General features: G+C 49.3%; 1 protein-coding gene across 7 annotated transcripts in view; it reads right to left on the bottom strand.

The window, feature by feature from the left end:
* Window positions 1-6,451: 6,451 nt before the first annotated feature.
* Window positions 6,452-17,206, bottom strand: part of IKZF1 (IKAROS family zinc finger 1) — a 94,864-nt gene continuing 84,109 nt past the window's right edge. For all 7 annotated transcript variants that reach the window (XM_035026473.1, XM_035026475.1, XM_035026476.1 and 4 more), the window contains one exon: window positions 6,452-10,879. In XM_035026473.1, the coding sequence (XP_034882364.1) occupies window positions 10,170-10,879 (710 nt within the window). In that variant the 3' untranslated portion in view covers window positions 6,452-10,169. The remainder of the gene's footprint in view (window positions 10,880-17,206) is intronic.

Genomic DNA, 17,206 nt, shown 5'->3' with positions numbered 1-17,206 from the left:
CTTCCTTCCTTCCTTCCTTCCTTCCTTCCTTCCTTCCTTCCTTCCTTCCTTCCTTCCTTCCCTCCCTCCTTCTCTTCCATTCTTTCTGCTTTCCTCTGGTTTTAACTGGATATTTTGCACGATTCCGCTTCTTCTCTCTACCTCTGTCTCTCAAGATTTGACTGAGATGCACTTGGTCCAGGGGACCCCAGCAGGCTTGCCTTCCCTGACTCTCAGCCCCTCTTGCTCTATATCAGCAGCTTCCCGTCAGGACCACTCAATCTGTCCCCTGGATGGAAACCCCTGTGAGGGCCCAAATGCCAGGATGCAGACAGGACCCTCCTGGAGAGCCTCAGGGAGCCCGGGAACCTGGGGCCTGAGTCCCATTGCCTCATGCTTGTCTCCAGGGAGAGTGACCCTGGCCCTGAAGCAAGTGGGAAGATGGGAGGGGGCTTCAGAAGGAAGAGTCATGAGGTGGGGTCCAGGTCATCATTCAGGGCAAGATAAGACCCCAGGAGTCCAGGGAGTAGAAGTGAAGATCCATTTCACATACCACACAACATTCCTAGAGCTGTGAATGCCTGACTTTGCTTGCTGTTGGAGATTTGGGGATGATGGAGGCAAGACGTCTGCCCTCCAGAGGCTCACAGTCTGATGGAGTAGGTGGACACTTGAGACACAGAATCCTGAGACCTCCCAGCATGGACTTATTCAAGGATTCCAGGAACACAGAGACCTGGTCTTGAGAAAGTTCCAAAAACCAGCTCAGTACAGTGAGCTCAGCCTTGTTGCATGACTAGTTCAGCAGCGGCGAGGCTGGAGGGACCACGTGGTCAGGTGGTGGTCAGGCTGGATGCCATTCTGGAGAAAGTGGACTTGAAGCCTAGACCAGCCTCCCTGACCTCTCAGGGTTGCAGTCATGGTGGCAGACTTCCCGAACTCACACTGGATATAAACATGCAACCGATTTCCCACTGGGTGGCACACCGCGGTTTTGAAACGACATCCTGATGCTTTCAGGGATGGGATCTGGGTGTGGGCAGGGGGGCCACAGTGGGTCTTGGGAGGGGCAGGGCCCAGAGGGAGGAGGCCCTGAAAGGGGAATCAGATGAAGGCCCCAAAACCACAGACCCTCCTTGCTGTGGGGCCCGGCCCGCCCTTGCCCACAGGAAGCGGGAGGGAGATGTGATGAGGAAGCTGCCGCAGGTGCCGGGTGGGCTGAGATGCCCCGGAGGTGATGCCGCCCCAGCGTAGCAGCCAGCAGGCCTCTGGAGAGCCTGGGCCCGCCCTGCTGGGCGTAGGCATGGGTGCATGTGCCTGGGCACACCCGGGGAGGGGACCCCTGCGTGAGAGGCCCCGGGATGGGCAGCACAGAAGGGAGGCCTGGAGCTGACCCACGGAGGGACACATAGAATAGCTTGGGACAATTCACATGCTCAATGTCACATCTAGTTGGTTTGACAAACATGGGAAAGAAGAAGTGAAATTTGTTAGCTGTACCGAGATCCATGTAGTTCACTTCAGGGGACAGTTTTGGTACCAAATTATCCTTGTTATGCAAATTTCCTCCCCAACCGGCTGGTTCCCAGTTGTGCACGGGGACCTTGGTGGCTACATCTGCTTCCCGTCGTGCCGATTCACCGGGTAGCCACAGCCCATCTGCTCCGCGGGCCAGCACCCTACTGCCGGGGAGGAGGGACACTTGGGATGGCTCTTGAGCAGGGAGGGGACATCATCCTGCTCCCTGGGGTGCCCACTGGCCCCAGAGGAGGGCAGCCAGGAGACTGAGCTCAGGGATGTCAGCCTTGTTCCTGTCCTTGGCCTTGCCAAAAAGTGAAAAAAGCAAGGGGACTTCAACATGATATCTGTACCTGTGTCCCTGGGAAAATACTGCCCAGAACTTGGCATTTTTAAAGCAGCAGGTCCAAGTTGAGGCCTGAGGCCCACAGTATACAGGGCTCCTGGTTTCTTCTCTGCCACTCCTCCGTGGGGGTGCTCCCTGAATGTCCCTGTGAGTGTCCTGGACCCTCAGCCAGTGGCTCCTTCTCTGCCCCTCCTCATTTCCACTGCTTTCTTGGACCCGGTTGTGGCCTCTCTTCCTGCACAGAGAAAATCTGGGGTGCTGCATGCAGCTGGTTTTCCTTTCGTGGGCTCTTCAAAGCTGCTGCCCTGCCCCCCGGTCTTCCTCTTCAGGCACGTGGCTCATCTGTCACTTTCCTTACAGCCAGCCATCCACATCCTGGTGACTCTCAGGTCTTGGACCTCTCCCTACAGCTCACCTGTTCTCGTCATCTGGTCGCTTAGAGAAGACCAAACCTCGCTCCCCTCTTCAAACCCTCTGTGGTCTTAAAGGCTCCTCTAGGACCTGAGCCTGTTATTCCTTCAATGAGCAATGGATCAAATCATCTTAAATAGGGGATTATGTAGCCTATGTTCATGGAGCACCGCCTTCACCCAAGGGGCCGCAGTAACGAAAAGCCACAGACTCACGGGGATTAGAAACAACAGAAACTGGTTCCCAGAGTTCTGGAAGCTGCAAGTGTGAGATCAGGGTCAGACTGAGGGCCCTCTTTTGTGTGATGGCTTCACGCTGTGTCCTCACATGGGGACAGGAATCTCTTTGGGGCCCCTTTTATGAGGGCACTAATCCCTTTCCTGAAGGCTCTGCTGGGATTTCAGCACACGGACTTGAGGGGACACAAACTTTCAGATCAGAGCAGGACCTAGGCTCTTCCAGGTAATCTTGTTGACTCTGAGGATGTGGCAGTTAGTACATTAAAAAAAACAAAACAAACCCGGGGGCGCCTGGGTGGCTCAGTGGGTTAGGCATCCGACTCTTGATTTCAGCTCCGGTCATGATCTTGGGGTCGTGAGATTGAGCCTCTCATCGGGTTCCACACTCAGTGGAGAGTTTGCTTGAGATTCGCTTTCCCTTTCCGTCTGCCTTTCTCTCTCTAAAATAAATAAATAAATTAAAAAAAAATAAAATCCCAAACCACCCCATTCATGGAAATCTCATTTTAGTGGCAAGAATCAAGCCCTCCCATCTTTGCTTCCCTCTTATCTGGACTCCCTTCCAAGGTCAGCAGCTTGACCCCTGCGGGAAGGACCGCCTGGGTCCTCCCTGGTTCTCACTCCATCTTCCCTCCTTGCCTCCAGTGGCTCCCTATCACCTGGTTGGTCACCTCGTCACACTCTTCTGGAGGCAGGAACTGAGCACGCTTCCTTCGGCTTTGCTGGGCTGTGCTGCCTCCTGGGTCTCCTATCCCCCATCCCCCACAGGGCTGGGGCTCAGTCTTCCGGGGGGTGCATGAACTTAAATGCTGCCTGAGTCCAGGGGAGTACGTTGGTCTCATTCAGGTCAAGGGAGTTTGCAAGACCGCTGTGATCACACCCTGAAGCTGTGTCCTCTAATCTAGGTTTTATGTGTAACAGCAATTTATTTTGGTTTTCCACTCTCTAATCCTCTTGTCTCTGAGTTGTTTCAGACTCGAGAGGGGAAGAGAGAGTCATTATTAATTGTTCTTCCTCACCCCCCCCAAAAATAGGTTTGAGCAGAGGAAGAGGGTTAAGCTGTAAACTGTGTTGGGGAGAAACGGGATGGGGAATCAGCTTCTCTGGTCTGGGGGAGCTGGTCCCACGCCCGGTGGGTGGACTTCACGCAGACCCCCAGCTCTGGAATGATCAGCAGCGGGTCTCTGGAAACTGCATTTTTAACGACCACCCGGGTGATTCTGAGCTGCATTTGAGAACTAGGGTCACAGGGGATCTCTGGAAGCCCTGGCACCAGGGTGGGGTTGGGGTGGGTGAGCGAGGAAGCCTTGAGGCAGCTGGGGATTGGGAATTTGGGTTCAGGGCAGGAGGGGCCAGTGAGAGGACAGGGGCCTGGCTGTGAGGCAGCACTGTTATCCTCAGAGCCAAGGGGCTCCATTTCCTCCTGTTGTAGAGGGCTTGGGGGCGGAGTGTTTGGGGAAAGGTAGGTAAGACTGCCAGGAGGCAAGCAGAGCAGGGAGTGGTGATGCTTTGGCAGCATCCCTGAGCCGGTGGGGCTGGGCCACCTCCTGCTTCTCCAGGTTCTGGTGCAGAGGAAACCCAGAGACATCAAGCAGATCCTGGCCTGGGGAGAAACTCACCATCCCACCCCTAGTCTTGTATCAATCACTGGGTGCTCTTGACTTTCCTCTTGTGCCTTGCTCTCTGTTTGGAGTTGAGAAGCCATACAAAAACAAAAAAACAAAAAAACAAAAAAACAGGACTTTTAGAAAGTGCTGAAGGGATTCTGTTCCTTGAGAATCCGTATGATCTCGATGACAACGCACGCTTCCACCAAGGAGTCACAAAACCTCCAAGACATTCGATTTTGATAGAAAATATGACTAATTAATTAGCAATGGGAACAGGGATCTTTGGCTTCTGGACCCGCAATCCTGATCTTTAGCTCCCCCAATTTCACACTAACATTTAAAATATAGGGCGACTTTTGGGGCACCTGGGTGGCTCAGTTGGTTAAGCGTCTGACTTGGGCCCAGATCATGATCTCAGAGTCCTGGATCAAGCCCTGCTTCAGCTCAGCAGGAGTCTGCTTGTTCCTATGCCCCTCCCCTGATCATGCTCTCTCTCTCTCTCTCTTTTTCAAATAAATAAAATCTTTAAAAATATATATAGTGCGACTGTACATTCACGGCACTCATCGGGAACAGAAGTGAAGTGCGCGAGAGCAGCAGTTTCCTTGGGGCGCCTGGGCGGCTCAGTCGGTTAAGCGTCTGCCTTCAGCTCAGGTCATGACCCCAGGGTCCTGGGATCGAGCCCCACATCGAGCTCCCTGCTCTGCAGAGAGCCTGTTTCTCCCTTTCCCTCTGCCTGCCACTCTGCCTACTTGTGCTATCTGTCAAATAAATAAACAAAAAATATTAAAAAAAAAAAGAGCAGCAGTTTCCAGTGGGAATGATAAAATGCATGCAGGAAACCTCAGGAGCAGCCTTGGGGCTCCCCGGGAGAGATAGAGAGGGTGGGGGCGCTCAGAGGCTGCTCTGGGTGGGCTGGGAACAGTGGCAGGGCATCAGGAATGCATCACTTCCACTCAGCCTCTTCTGGGTCCTTTGCACCTGCTGCCAACTCTTCGCACCTTGCTGCATCCCACCTGGAATCCGGTGCCGTCCTCCTGGGGCCCACCAGGCACACCTCACTGCCACCCCACAAAGGGGGCACCCCCTCTGGGTCAGCCTTCCCAGAGTGGGTCTCATCATTTGGGCCCATCGAGTGGAGGCACCGCTGACTCGCAGTGCGCAAGGACCAGGGAAGGCGCAGGGACACTAAAGATTCAGTGTCAGAAAGATGTGCTGAGAATAAAGGATAATGAAAACCAAGAAATGGAGCCTCTCGTCCTACCGGTGGCTCTTGGAATTGAGATTTGAAACCTCCCTCTCACCTACTGGCCACATCTCGGCTCCAGGATGAGCCTCCAACGTGTGCAGCTGAGAGCTGGGGATGTCTGGGAGGGATCAGCACCAGCTTTCCTCTCCATTCCGTTAAGTTTAATTTATTAAGCTTCATAAGGATGTGAGCTGCCAGGATGCACACAAACACGTTCGTCACTCTCACTATCAAACGTATCCTTTTGAGTGACTTTATTCCCCTTAGGCGGGGCTCGGCTTATCTGTAAGTAAGTGTACATGTTCGTTATTCTCTGGATCTATGATCCCTGTGAAATAACAAGGGACAGCTGTAAAATGGTGGACCGGATTTCTAAATGGGCATCCGGTCACATCAATCTGAGCAACACGCTCCAGCAGCGAGCTCACCTAAGGAGGCTGAACACTCCCTCAAAAGATGCTGCCTCATCCAGGGCTGGTTTTGAAAGTCTCCTTTGGGAATTGATGGCAGGAAGGGGCTGATGGGGAAAGAGTACGACCGTTTATTTCACTGGAGTTTCACCTTGCTCCGATCAAATGTTGCACCATGCAGACCTGGTTACCCCATCTCGTTCACTAGGTCTGAGCCCATCTGATGTCTGGCTCTCTCTCCAGAAGGGAGATGAGCCTTCTGGCACTGCCCGGCCCTGACCTAAGTGTGTAGCTTTGCGGGGTCAGGACCCTGACAGGTGGCCACTGTGGTCAGCCACTGTCTCCCGCGCCCCCAGCCATGGACTCGCCTCCCATGGCATTATGCAGCGGGCTGTAAAGAGCATGGGGTGCACTGATCGATGCTCACCACCTCCACCTGCCTCAAATCCACATTTTGAAGTCAAAGGCCGAGACTGAGCACCCCAAGCCCAGTGCAGCTGGGGACGGGAGGCGGTCAGCGTGCCGAGCTGAGCGCTGCATACACGTCTGATGCCCACGGTCACGTGGTCCCCAACTGCAGCTCAGCTGCCCCCAAGGCCCGCCCACCTCCGCTGGGGGGTGGGGGGAGGAGTCTGCAGCAGGTGGCTGCGCCGCAGGGCCCCGGACTTCACGGGACGGGACAGACAAAGTATTTGTTGCATTTATTTGTTCTATCACTACAGAAGAAGCATTTCCAAATGTGTACAAAAGGATCCTCTATTCCTCCAGGGGTACACTACCCCTTGTTCACAGCTAAACAGAAATAATTTAACATCACCAGAGAAGGCCGATGGGAAATACAAGGGCATTTTCTCATTTACAATCCTGTACACGTATTTTCCAGAATGGCGGACGAAGACCTAAAGCTGCACCGGGATACAAGCAAATTGTACCCTGACGATCCCCACGGACAACATTGTAAAAAAGTGTATTAGAAAGGATTTGAGACAATATTGCATATTAATACCTGGTTACATCTGTTCACAGTGAATGCGACCATACCCACGGGTGGATGTGCTTCTTTCTTCTGATGCCTATACACCTTAAATAGATCTGACTGTGGTTCATTTTAAAGTTAAAAAAAAAACAAACAACACAACACACTGAACTGAATGAAAGCTATCTGGTTTTTAAGTAGAGTTGATCCTTCCTTATTGCTGAAACTCAAGAAGTGCAGGTAAAGAGAAATACATTTGCTTCATGATTTGTCTCTGCAAGTCCATCTCATCCCACTTCTGTTTTGGCAAGAATACCACACTGACAAGAGCCACATGGAAATCAAAACAAAACAAGGAAAAAACCCCACAAAAATAGAAAGAAACCCACCCCCCCCAAAAAAAAAAACCCCAAACTCACATCTCCATAACAGTAGCTTCCTTTTTCAATGAAGATTCTAAGATTTCTTTATGTGGAGGATTCTCGATTGGAAATGGAACATGCTGGTCTCTGAAGTGACTGGTGCTGGGATACGCCCTTTGGTGACAAAGCAATGACAGTGCAAATCTTTTTAGTGATTCTTCCGATAGGACAGCCCATGCTCTCGGGTCCACGTCACAGAAGGCACCTGGGTAAGGAGCATGTGTCCAGGCTTTCTGTCGAGGGAAGCTCAGTGACGGGGTCGGGAGGGGTGGGGCAGCAATTTCTTACTGCGATCAACACATGGACCCACGACTGGCGACCCTCCTGTCTCCGGTGTTCATTCTAAAGACGAGTGCATAAAGCCTAGGTACCCTTCAGGACACAGCGGTTCCCAAGACACACACTCACGCCATCCAACAACAGAATAGCCCACAGAACAAAAAAGGGGTGAAGTCATGCAAAATCCTACTTTAACCAGCTAGAAGAGAAAACGTTAACAGCTTTCGGCACAGAATAGGACCACCTTTCTAACGTAATTTAATTACTTGTTGCCATTCTATGGGACCTTACCTTAAGCACAATAATCTCAAAGAAAAACGGTGTTACAATATAAAACCACAAGAAAAGGTGTGTGAATAGATGGTTACATTGGCTGGAAAAGGCAGTGGCGGGGGGGAGGGGATGGGGAGCGTTTTAGGAAAGGACATCTGTGGCCACTATGTACAGTTCTGGGTTGAGCGTTGTTTGAAGCGATGGGGTGGGGAAGAGTGACTCCTTTCAACCGACTGGCTGTGTGGGATGGACGGAAAAGAACAGGCAGGTTCAACTGGCCGGCCAGCCGGAAGTCTCTGAAGTCTTTCACCTTGAGCATGTTCACATGGCGGAAGCGTGGCTTTCTCTGTGACTGTGTGGGGAATTACTGCTGTCAGCCGCCCTGTCTGTCTCTACCCGACTCAGTGCATCCAGTGTGCCCGAGCCTCAATCACTGTGACTGTGTTCCCAGTTTCAAAACACCATCCCGTTCCACAAGCCAAGCAACCCGCGCCTCAAGTAGGACATGTGTGGACTCCGTCCTTTCAACAAAGCTCATGAGGAGATTTGCTTCCGAAGAATGGAAAGTACTCATTCACTTATAGGATTGACAGTGAAGACAAAGGAATGCGGGTCAGGAGCTAGACTCCCGATGGGGACAGTGCCTTGGCTCTCTGGGAGGCTTCCCAGACCTTTGACTGGTTTAGAAGTTGAGCAGTGGTTCTCAACTCGGGGTGACTTGCTCCCCAGGGGACATTTGGCAACAGCTGGGGAGATTTTTGGTTGTCGAATGAGGCTGGCATCTACTGGGTAGTGACCAGGGATGATGCTAAATATTCTGCAAGGCGCAGGGGAATCCCCCACCCCAAAGAATTATCCAGCCCCAAATGTCAAGAGCACCATGACTAAGAAACCCAGATTTAGAATGCATGCAGAGGTGCTTATGGACAATTTTTCTTCTGTGTTTTTTTTTTTTTTTCCATGTTCACATTGGTTCAGTTTTGGCAAAAACACGTAAACATTGGAAATGGTACGCTCTTCCTTGCCTAGGTGGTTGGGATTATTATCCTTAATGATAGGATTAACCTTGAGGGGTACCCCTTCCAGTGGGGCCTGGAGTCACCAAACATCTCATGGGGGTTTCCGGCAGCGTGCGTGGGGAAGGTTCTACCTCCAGCACCATCTGCCTCTTTCCCGGCAGACCTCGCTGGCAGGTTATGCGTCGCTCTGCACGTTCCAAGCCCCCCCAGTGAGAAAGGATGGCTCCTATATATGGGTGGGCACATAGGGGCTGCTCTGTCCTTCCGGGGAGAGTTTCAGACTGTTGCAAAGTTTAGTTTCTAGCAGGTAGGTTCTGCGTGCTAGGCACAGGTCCTGGGCTTTGCTCGTCATAGTTCCTTGCTCTGAAAATGACTGATCATTCTGCACGCTTCCTTTATGGATTTTAAGACACGAATAATGTAGAGTGAGGGCGGGGAACGAAATGTACCAACAAACAAAACAGTGACGTTGTTGAAATGGGGTCTAGGTTGGGCCTCTGAGGGGAAACAGGCTTCTGGCTGTCGGTGGAACCAGCCAGGGAAGGAAGGAGTGTGGAATTTGGAATAAAGTCTTGGTTTCTGAGGAATGTCACCATTTGAGAGGTTCAAAGGAATTAGGGTCGGCATTTCAGGATGGATGTTAAAACTGCAGTGCCAGACTCTGGGCCGTGAGAGGCACAGACTCGAGAAGGCAGAGGACAGAGGTCTCCAGATCGGCCTCCAGGAGTGTGCAGTTGGGGGTTCCTTCCACCTGCCGGCAAGCCGGAGAAGGCTGAGCATTGCTACAGTGGTTTGGAAAGGGAGACGGAGACCACCAGGTCCTCTGACCCCTCCCCACACCCTTTGACCTGACCACTCCCCGGGGAGTCCGTTTCTCCAACAAGGTACTGTTCGTGCAGGCTGTGACTTACCTATAATCACATCTTTTATAAACTGCAGCCTTCCAGACCTAGATGGGTTTCTCGGCCCTGCTGTGTTTGGGGGGGCACCTGCCAGGCTGACCCCGGGGGCTGTGCTCACTGGGTCTGGGGCCGTGGATGCTCAGCCCAGAAACCAGCTCATTCGTTCCCAGGCTCTGACCTGTTTTGAGGAAACCTTCTCTGAAAATGAGCACTTCTTTAGAGGAGGGGAATTCTAGGAAGCACCAGGGGAGGGGGATTTCGGCGAGCAGTCTCTGAGCACATCTAGTAACATAGCAGTTTGGGGGGGGGGGGGGGGGGGGGGGACTCCCCATGTAACCCTGCATCTAACAATAAAAATCTTGTTTTCAAAAGCAAATCAAACCCCAGCCAAACGACCGACTTAAAACAACAAACAAAAAAAAACCCCAAACGAAACGAAAAACCACCTAGAACTCAAAGCACGACGTTCTGGTCCAGTCCGGGGCTCCTGGCAGGAGGGGAGGGCCCGGGCCCCGCATGCCTCGCTCGCGCCCGGCTTAGCTCATGTGGAAGCGGTGCTCGCCCCGCGTGATGTGGGACGAGAACTCGTACCGGTCCTGGCTGTGGTAGCCGCACATGTTGCACTCAAAGGGATCGCGGAAGCCGTGACAGCCCATGTGGATGGTGTACATGACGTGGTCCAGGAAGAGCACCCGGCAGTGTTCGCACTTGTACACCTTCATGGGCTCCCCGCTCGTGCCGACCACCCGGAAGGCGTCCTGGGAGCTCTCGGAGGCCGCCCGCAGCATGTCGTAGGCGGGGTGCTCCTCCTTAATGGACAGGCCATTGCGGGCGTGCGGGTTGATGTGGTTGGTCAGGTAGATGAGACTGCTCCGCTGCTCCTCGTTATTGCTCTCCGTGTCCGTCGAGTCTTGGCAGCTGTTGCTTGGGGACGCCTCCCGCTCGGAGGACACCGACTTGGCCTTGGAAAGCAGCAGCAGGTTCTCCACGGCGCTGTCCTGGGCTGAGTGGTTGGACCGCGGGGGCCCCTCCGCGTGGGGCTTGTGGAGCTGGTACATGGGGTTGATGACCGGCACCACCTCCGAGCTGCCGGGGGGCGTCTGCACCAGCGGGCGCAGGGACTCGGCCCCCAGGTAGCTGATGGCATTGTTGATGGCTTGGTCCATCACGTGGGTCTGCATCATCTCATTCTCTTTCTCGTAGCTGGCACTGTTGTCATAGGGCATGTCCGACAGGCACTTGTCCCCTGTGGGGGGGGGGCAGGTGACAGTCAGTGAGGTCGCAGTAGCTCTGCGCATGACAGCGACAGCTGAAGTCTACACGGGTGCGGGGGGGACATCCCCACCTCAGGCTGTCCCAGTGCTCAGGCAGACACGCCACACAAACGCCTCCCAAATGGGGAAGGTGGAGATATCTCTGCCTATGGTCACCTAGCACACGGACCTGCCCGGAGTCTGCACTTAAACAGAATTGACCGGACAAATGAATCCGTGACCCAGAGTCAGGGTGGGTCAATATAAACAGCACACCTTCCGACTAAATACTCACCCACCACCTGTGTCTTTTCCTCTGGACGGTATAATAGAACACTACTATATTTAATTTAAGATTAATATTTAAATGATGTATTTTCAATAGAGCCTTCTAAGTGATTTCCAGTAACTAGTGAACTTCTCATAAACTTAAAGTACATTAGTATACAATTACTCATGATAGTATGCAATATACTTATTTAAAATAGTATTAGATGGGGGGCGCCTGGGTGATCAGTCGGTTGAGCGTCTGACTCTTGATTTTGGCTCAGGTCAGGAGCCCAGGGTTGTGGGATTGAGCTCCACGGTGGGTGTGGAGCCTCCTTGGGATTCTCTCTCTCCCTCTCCCTTTCCCTCTGCCTCTCCACCCCTGCATGCAATCCCTCTCTCTCTCTCTCTTAAATAAATAAATACATATTTAAATAAATAAATAAAATAGTATTACATGATGGAATTTCAAATTCAGAACTTTAATACTCAGAATAAAATTTAATCAAAAGATACAACTAGAAGGTTTATCGAAAGCTGACTTTGGGCTCTGAGAGTAAAAAGATGCTCAGGGGCCATGTGCCACAGAGGTATGTGCAGGCAGGTTGGGGGCAAACCAAGGAAGCTCAGGGGAGAAGGTGTGCCATTCATCCAATCTTTCCAAAAATTGAATGGTGCTCAATGAACCACTGCTGAGGACTCTCAGCTCACGAGCTTCACCTCAAGAAACTTCTGGTCTAAGAGTAGAGTTTGCAGCAGTAGGCAAGCTTGTTGCTCCCTGGGAATGGTGAACCCTGAGACCAGCTCTGGCTTCTGAGTAAACATTTGCATCAAGATGCACCTTCTTGGAATACTGGTTATAGGTTCAGTATGAACAGGGCTGCACAAACAGCAGGTCTCAGCCTGTGAAGTCTGATGAAGAAAAGCTTGTGTCACACGAGCTTCTGACCTAGAAGAGTCAGCCAGGTGAGTGGGGCTTGCGTCCCACACTGGGAGCAGCAAGGGGAAAGCAAGGGGAGAAGGAGTCCCCGCACCCCCCACACTGACACCTGACCTCAAGGTCTCCTGCTAGCTCTTAGCAACAAGAGGACAAACTCCCTGGTAGTTCAAAACTTATGAACTAATTCTTTTAGAAAAATGTTTCTGACCACTGATAATTGTTCAGGGATCAGACCCATCATACTCTAAAGTATCTTTAGGCCTCATTTCTTGCTTGCAGAGGAGATTTATCACGAAACGGCTCAGCCTGCATTCATTCTAATCTACTGGTGGTCAGGAGGGGCACATGCCCTGATAGCGGAACAGTGTGATCCTCAGATTATAGAAAGGAAAACTGGCTGGTGACCCGTCACACCCTCTTCAGAAACGGAACATATGGATGGAATCTCTCCATGAGGTGGGCGGCAGGGAACACAGAGGTGGTGTTTCTCTCCCTTAAAAGTTCAAAGAAGTAATTCAATAGCATTACTAACACTACACAGTTTTCCTCATTTTTGTGTTGAGGTGCTAAATATCTTTTTTGCTCTAACCCCAGAACAGAAGGTTTGTAGGGACCCTGGTAGGGACAAGATGAGGCACAGATACTGAGGCTGATTTAGGTATGTATCAAAGTGTTTATAGCCCCACCAAAAATGGGGCTTTCCCACCTCATCATCCTGCTTCTTCTCAAAGTCATGATTCTCTGGTTTTCCAAGCAACCATTAAAGTCCATTGTTTTTAAAACTTGGTCTCAACAACAAATGGACAGAAGAAAAAATCCATATATTGCAGATTACTGTGGCATATTGAAACTACCCACAGAATTTCCCTTCCCTAATACTCCACAAACTGAGAAGAATAAAAACCCACACCGTTCACTTTGGCAATCAACTAAATAAAAGAATGCGTTCTAATGAAATAGTTAAAAAAAAAAAAAATCAAGGACCAAGGAAAGACAATTCTGTCCTAAGACATACAGTAAAGGGTGTCTGCTGATCTGACTTCTAAGAAACCTTAAATATGAGTCAACAAAATCCTCAGCATTCTCCCTAATATCCTCATATCTGTAGAGAACCATTTCAAATAAGCATCTTCTTCCACTTCTGACCAAAAAGCAGTGAAAACCTCTGCTAGCAAGAACCAGGTGGCACTGGACAGGTGAGCAGTGAAGTGGGCTCTCCTGACAGGAGTCGGGTCCTCTATGGGGGGGGGGGGGGGGGGGGCCGGAAGCGCCGGGGGTCCCCCCGGGGGGGGGGGGGGGCGGGGGGGGGGGGGGGGGGGCGGCAGCCTGAAGCTCCTGGTGTCCCCCTGTGGGGCTGAGAAGCACTCTCTAACCAGGTACAGTGATAACTGGTTTAGGACATTTAAAAAAATCTCAGGATGGGAGAGAGAGCAAAGAGAAAGTCTTTTAACAAAGACTGCACTTTGCCTCACCTGAACTACCCCCTCCACCCCATCCTTGGCATTCTTTCAGGATTTAGAAAAGTCGATAGCTCTCACAGGGAAAAAAAAAAAGCCTCACATACAGTGGGAAGAATGTCAAAACGTCAATCAGGCTATATCAGCCCAAGTAGAATAGCAAGATGAAAAGAAATGTCATGATTATGGTGAAAATATTTTCTAGCAATACAAGGGAGGAAAGGAAGTAAAACAGACCAATGAGCCCATCCTAGGAAAAAAGCTTAACTCAAGGAATAGAGGAAATATCTCATAATTACTTTGTGACATGGACTCCATAAAAAAAAGTACTGAAAGATAGCATGGTAAAACAACAGAATGAGATGAGAAAAGATGTCAGATCTCAGGAAACAAAATGAGGTCCCAAACAGTTTTATTATAGAATGAATCCATGGATTTAGAAGCATTGAGTAATAGAACATAAGCTACTAAAAATGGAATGATTGACATAGAGGAAAAACACAAGATAATAAGTGTGAATGAATGTGAAAAAAGACAAAAAAATTAACTTAAGGAAATGCTAACAGATATGGAAGACAAATTATCCAACACAAGGACAACTGGTATCCCTGACAGAGATCACAAAGACGGAACAAAAGATGTCTCTATAAGGAAGAGAATTTCTCAGAAATAGAGAGGAAAAAAAGGGATTCCCCAAATTAAAATGGCAGGAAATTTTTACTCAGAATACAAAATACCAAGACACATCCTGTGAGGCTATTTAACTCTAAGGTTACAGAAAGAACTCTTCCAGCATTCAGGAAGAAAATGGAAATCACCTTGCAGAAAAAAATATCAGATTGGCCTTAGACATCTGCATGGCAACATTCAACAAGCAATGCCATTGTGGCACCACACTCTGTCAAGATAGAAAGGCAACAGGTAGACATCCTCGAACACAAAACAACCGTGGAACTAGAACACCTATAGCACCTTTTTTTTTTTTTTTAAGAATTTCTTTATTTGTCAGAGAGAGTGAGAGAACAAGCAGGGGGAGGGGCAGAGGGAGAAGCAGGCTCCCCGCTGAGTGCAGAGCCCAACACGGGGCTCGATCCCAGGACCCTGAGATCATAACCTGAGCCAAAGGAAGATGCTTAACTGACTGAGCCACCCAGAGGCCCCCTATAGCACCTTTAATGTTAAGTCCAATCAGTTAAGAGAATAATCAAAATAAATAGAAATAGCAGTAAAAGGACTGAGTCTGAGCCTTGAATCTATTTAAATATAGAGTTAACAATAAGTAGCTAGATTTCTGGGAGAATTAAGATTATGAAATAGAATGTGAATATTAGGAAGCAGGACGATGTAAAAATAATATAACTGAAGACAGGGGAATAAAATCATGTCCTTATTTCCCAAAGCTACAAGTCAGTAGATACTGCCTAAATGGAAACAAATGGATTAAAACATTGATTTGAAGGTCTTCATGTTTTAAATAATGCAGTACATCTTTCTAATCTTAGAAAAATCCTTTAAAAATAGTATCTTTTTGTGAGAAAATATTTACTTGAAGATCAGCCATGCCTCCAGTTTTACTTGTTTTTTTGTTCACCTCTTAAATTTAAGACAGCAATAAAAGTGATACTTTCATTTTGAAATAGCATCTGTAATATGATAGAATCTTTACAGAAGTATTTATTTCACACCTGTCTGTCAATCCACCTGTTCATCATACTAGCCCCTCACATACGTATATATGGATAGAAAGATACTTAGAATAATGCTCAGCTACTCTTAATATTGGCAATTTCTGGATGTTGGGGTTTTTGGGTAATTCTAAAACAATCATCTTTCCATTAAAATTCCTTATATTAACCATGTGTCATTTTAATAATGCAACAGAGTAGTGTTTTTCTTTTCAAAAAAAAGAAACTACACCAAGATAATTATAATGGATAGCAGGAATATTAATCATTGTTATTTTCCCCTTTCTCCTCTTTTGTATTTAAAAAGCTTTCTCAGGGCACTTGGGTGGCTCAGTCGGTTAAGCATCCAACTCTTGATTTCAGTGCAGGTCATGATCTCAGGGATGTGAGATCGAGCCCCACATCCAGCTCTGTGCTCAGCGTGGAGTCTGCTTGAGATTCTCTCTCCTCCTCTCCCTCTGCCCCTCCCCTTCTCTCTCTCTAACAACAACAACAACAAGAAACAACACTTTCTCCCCGCAATTGCTCGGCAGACTAAGAACAATGAGTATCGTTGCTATGTAACATTATTATCCCCTTTCTGTTGGGCTTCACTGATCCTGTTGACCTCTATCTGATGATCTCGAGGATGAGATCTTTGATGACATAATTGGTGAGGAATGTTGCTGGCAGAATCAATACTTACTTACAGTCATGCCAACGTGCAAGGTAAAAATTTTAATCATAGACCATGTATCAATTAAGCAAAATTATAGGCCATTCTGAGCAATATACCAGAGGAAAATAATGTCACCTTTCATTTTTAAGGTGCTTTCTCAAGTTGAGAGCAGTGCCACACCCATTCTCCCTTTTGATCTTCAGAATAGCCCTGGGAAGGATGCAGGGCAGGAGGCATCACACCCATTTCACAAATGGGGACACTGAGTCCAGTGACGTGCTCAAGGTCACCAGCCAATCATAGCTGGAGCTGGACCTGAACTCAGGTCTCTTGAATGCAGACCTGGAGCTCTTTCAATGGCTCCACCTGTGTGTATGATCATGTTTGATGACAGCTGCATTCCTACACACTTTCTGAATTTATATATAGGATAAAGTCAGCATCTAGAAGTTAAGAGGGACCTTAAGAGATCCATCTTTTTTCCTTCCTTCCTTCCTTCCTTCCTTCCTTCCTTCCTTCCTTCCTTCCTTCCTTCCTTCCTTCCTTCCTTTCCTTCCTTCCTTCCTTCTTTTCTTCCTTCCTTCCCTCCTTCTTTCTTTCTTTCCACCCTCCCTTCCTTCCTTTTTTTTTTTTTTTATTTTTTATTTTAACAATGGAGAAGCTGTGACAAGTCAGGAGTGGTTGACTGAAATCCCATCACATTGAAGTGAGGACAAGCTAGGCATTTGGGGGTAGAAAGAGGCGTTGTTTTAGAAATAACTTATCAACCACCAAACTCTTGGGAAAACACCTAACAGAATACACAGCTGTTCCTGAGCCCTTTGTTCGAATCTCCAAGCTGCTGTCCTCATCCTACTGTACCCATCACACTTCTCCTGTGCCCCCCTCTCCCCCGGGGACTTCTTTCTAACCTTGGCTTGGCTTGATTAGAGGTGTGGTGTTTTGTTTTGTTTTTTGTTTGTTTGTTTAAACACAGAAGCATCTAAATCTGAAGACAATACCTAACTCGTGGCCTCCTCCCAGGTGGCTACAGGAGAGGTTCACGGGTAGTCTCATTTGGTTGGAAGCCTCCAAAAGCTAATATGGGCTGCGAAGTTTCATTGAAAAAAGTCCTCAGCAGGACTTGTCCAAATTCCCAACATGAAAGAGAAGTCGTGCCCAGCTTCCCAAAATCAGTGACCACTAATAACCTCGGCACACTTGCTATTGGGTCTTTGCTCCATCTCCCCTCCTGGTTACCCGGCAACTGCCCTCTGCGTCACCTGCCGCCTGCTGCCCACTGCCCACTGCGCACCGCACCTTGGCCACTGTGC

The sequence above is a fragment of the Mirounga leonina genome, unplaced genomic scaffold, assembly GCF_011800145.1.
Source record: "Mirounga leonina isolate KUSES-001 unplaced genomic scaffold, KU_Mleo_1.0 Mir_199, whole genome shotgun sequence".
NCBI classification, from domain to species: Eukaryota; Metazoa; Chordata; class Mammalia; order Carnivora; family Phocidae; genus Mirounga; species Mirounga leonina.
Note: the sequence above shows the minus strand (reverse complement) of the source record. Positions and strands in the feature narration are given on the sequence as shown.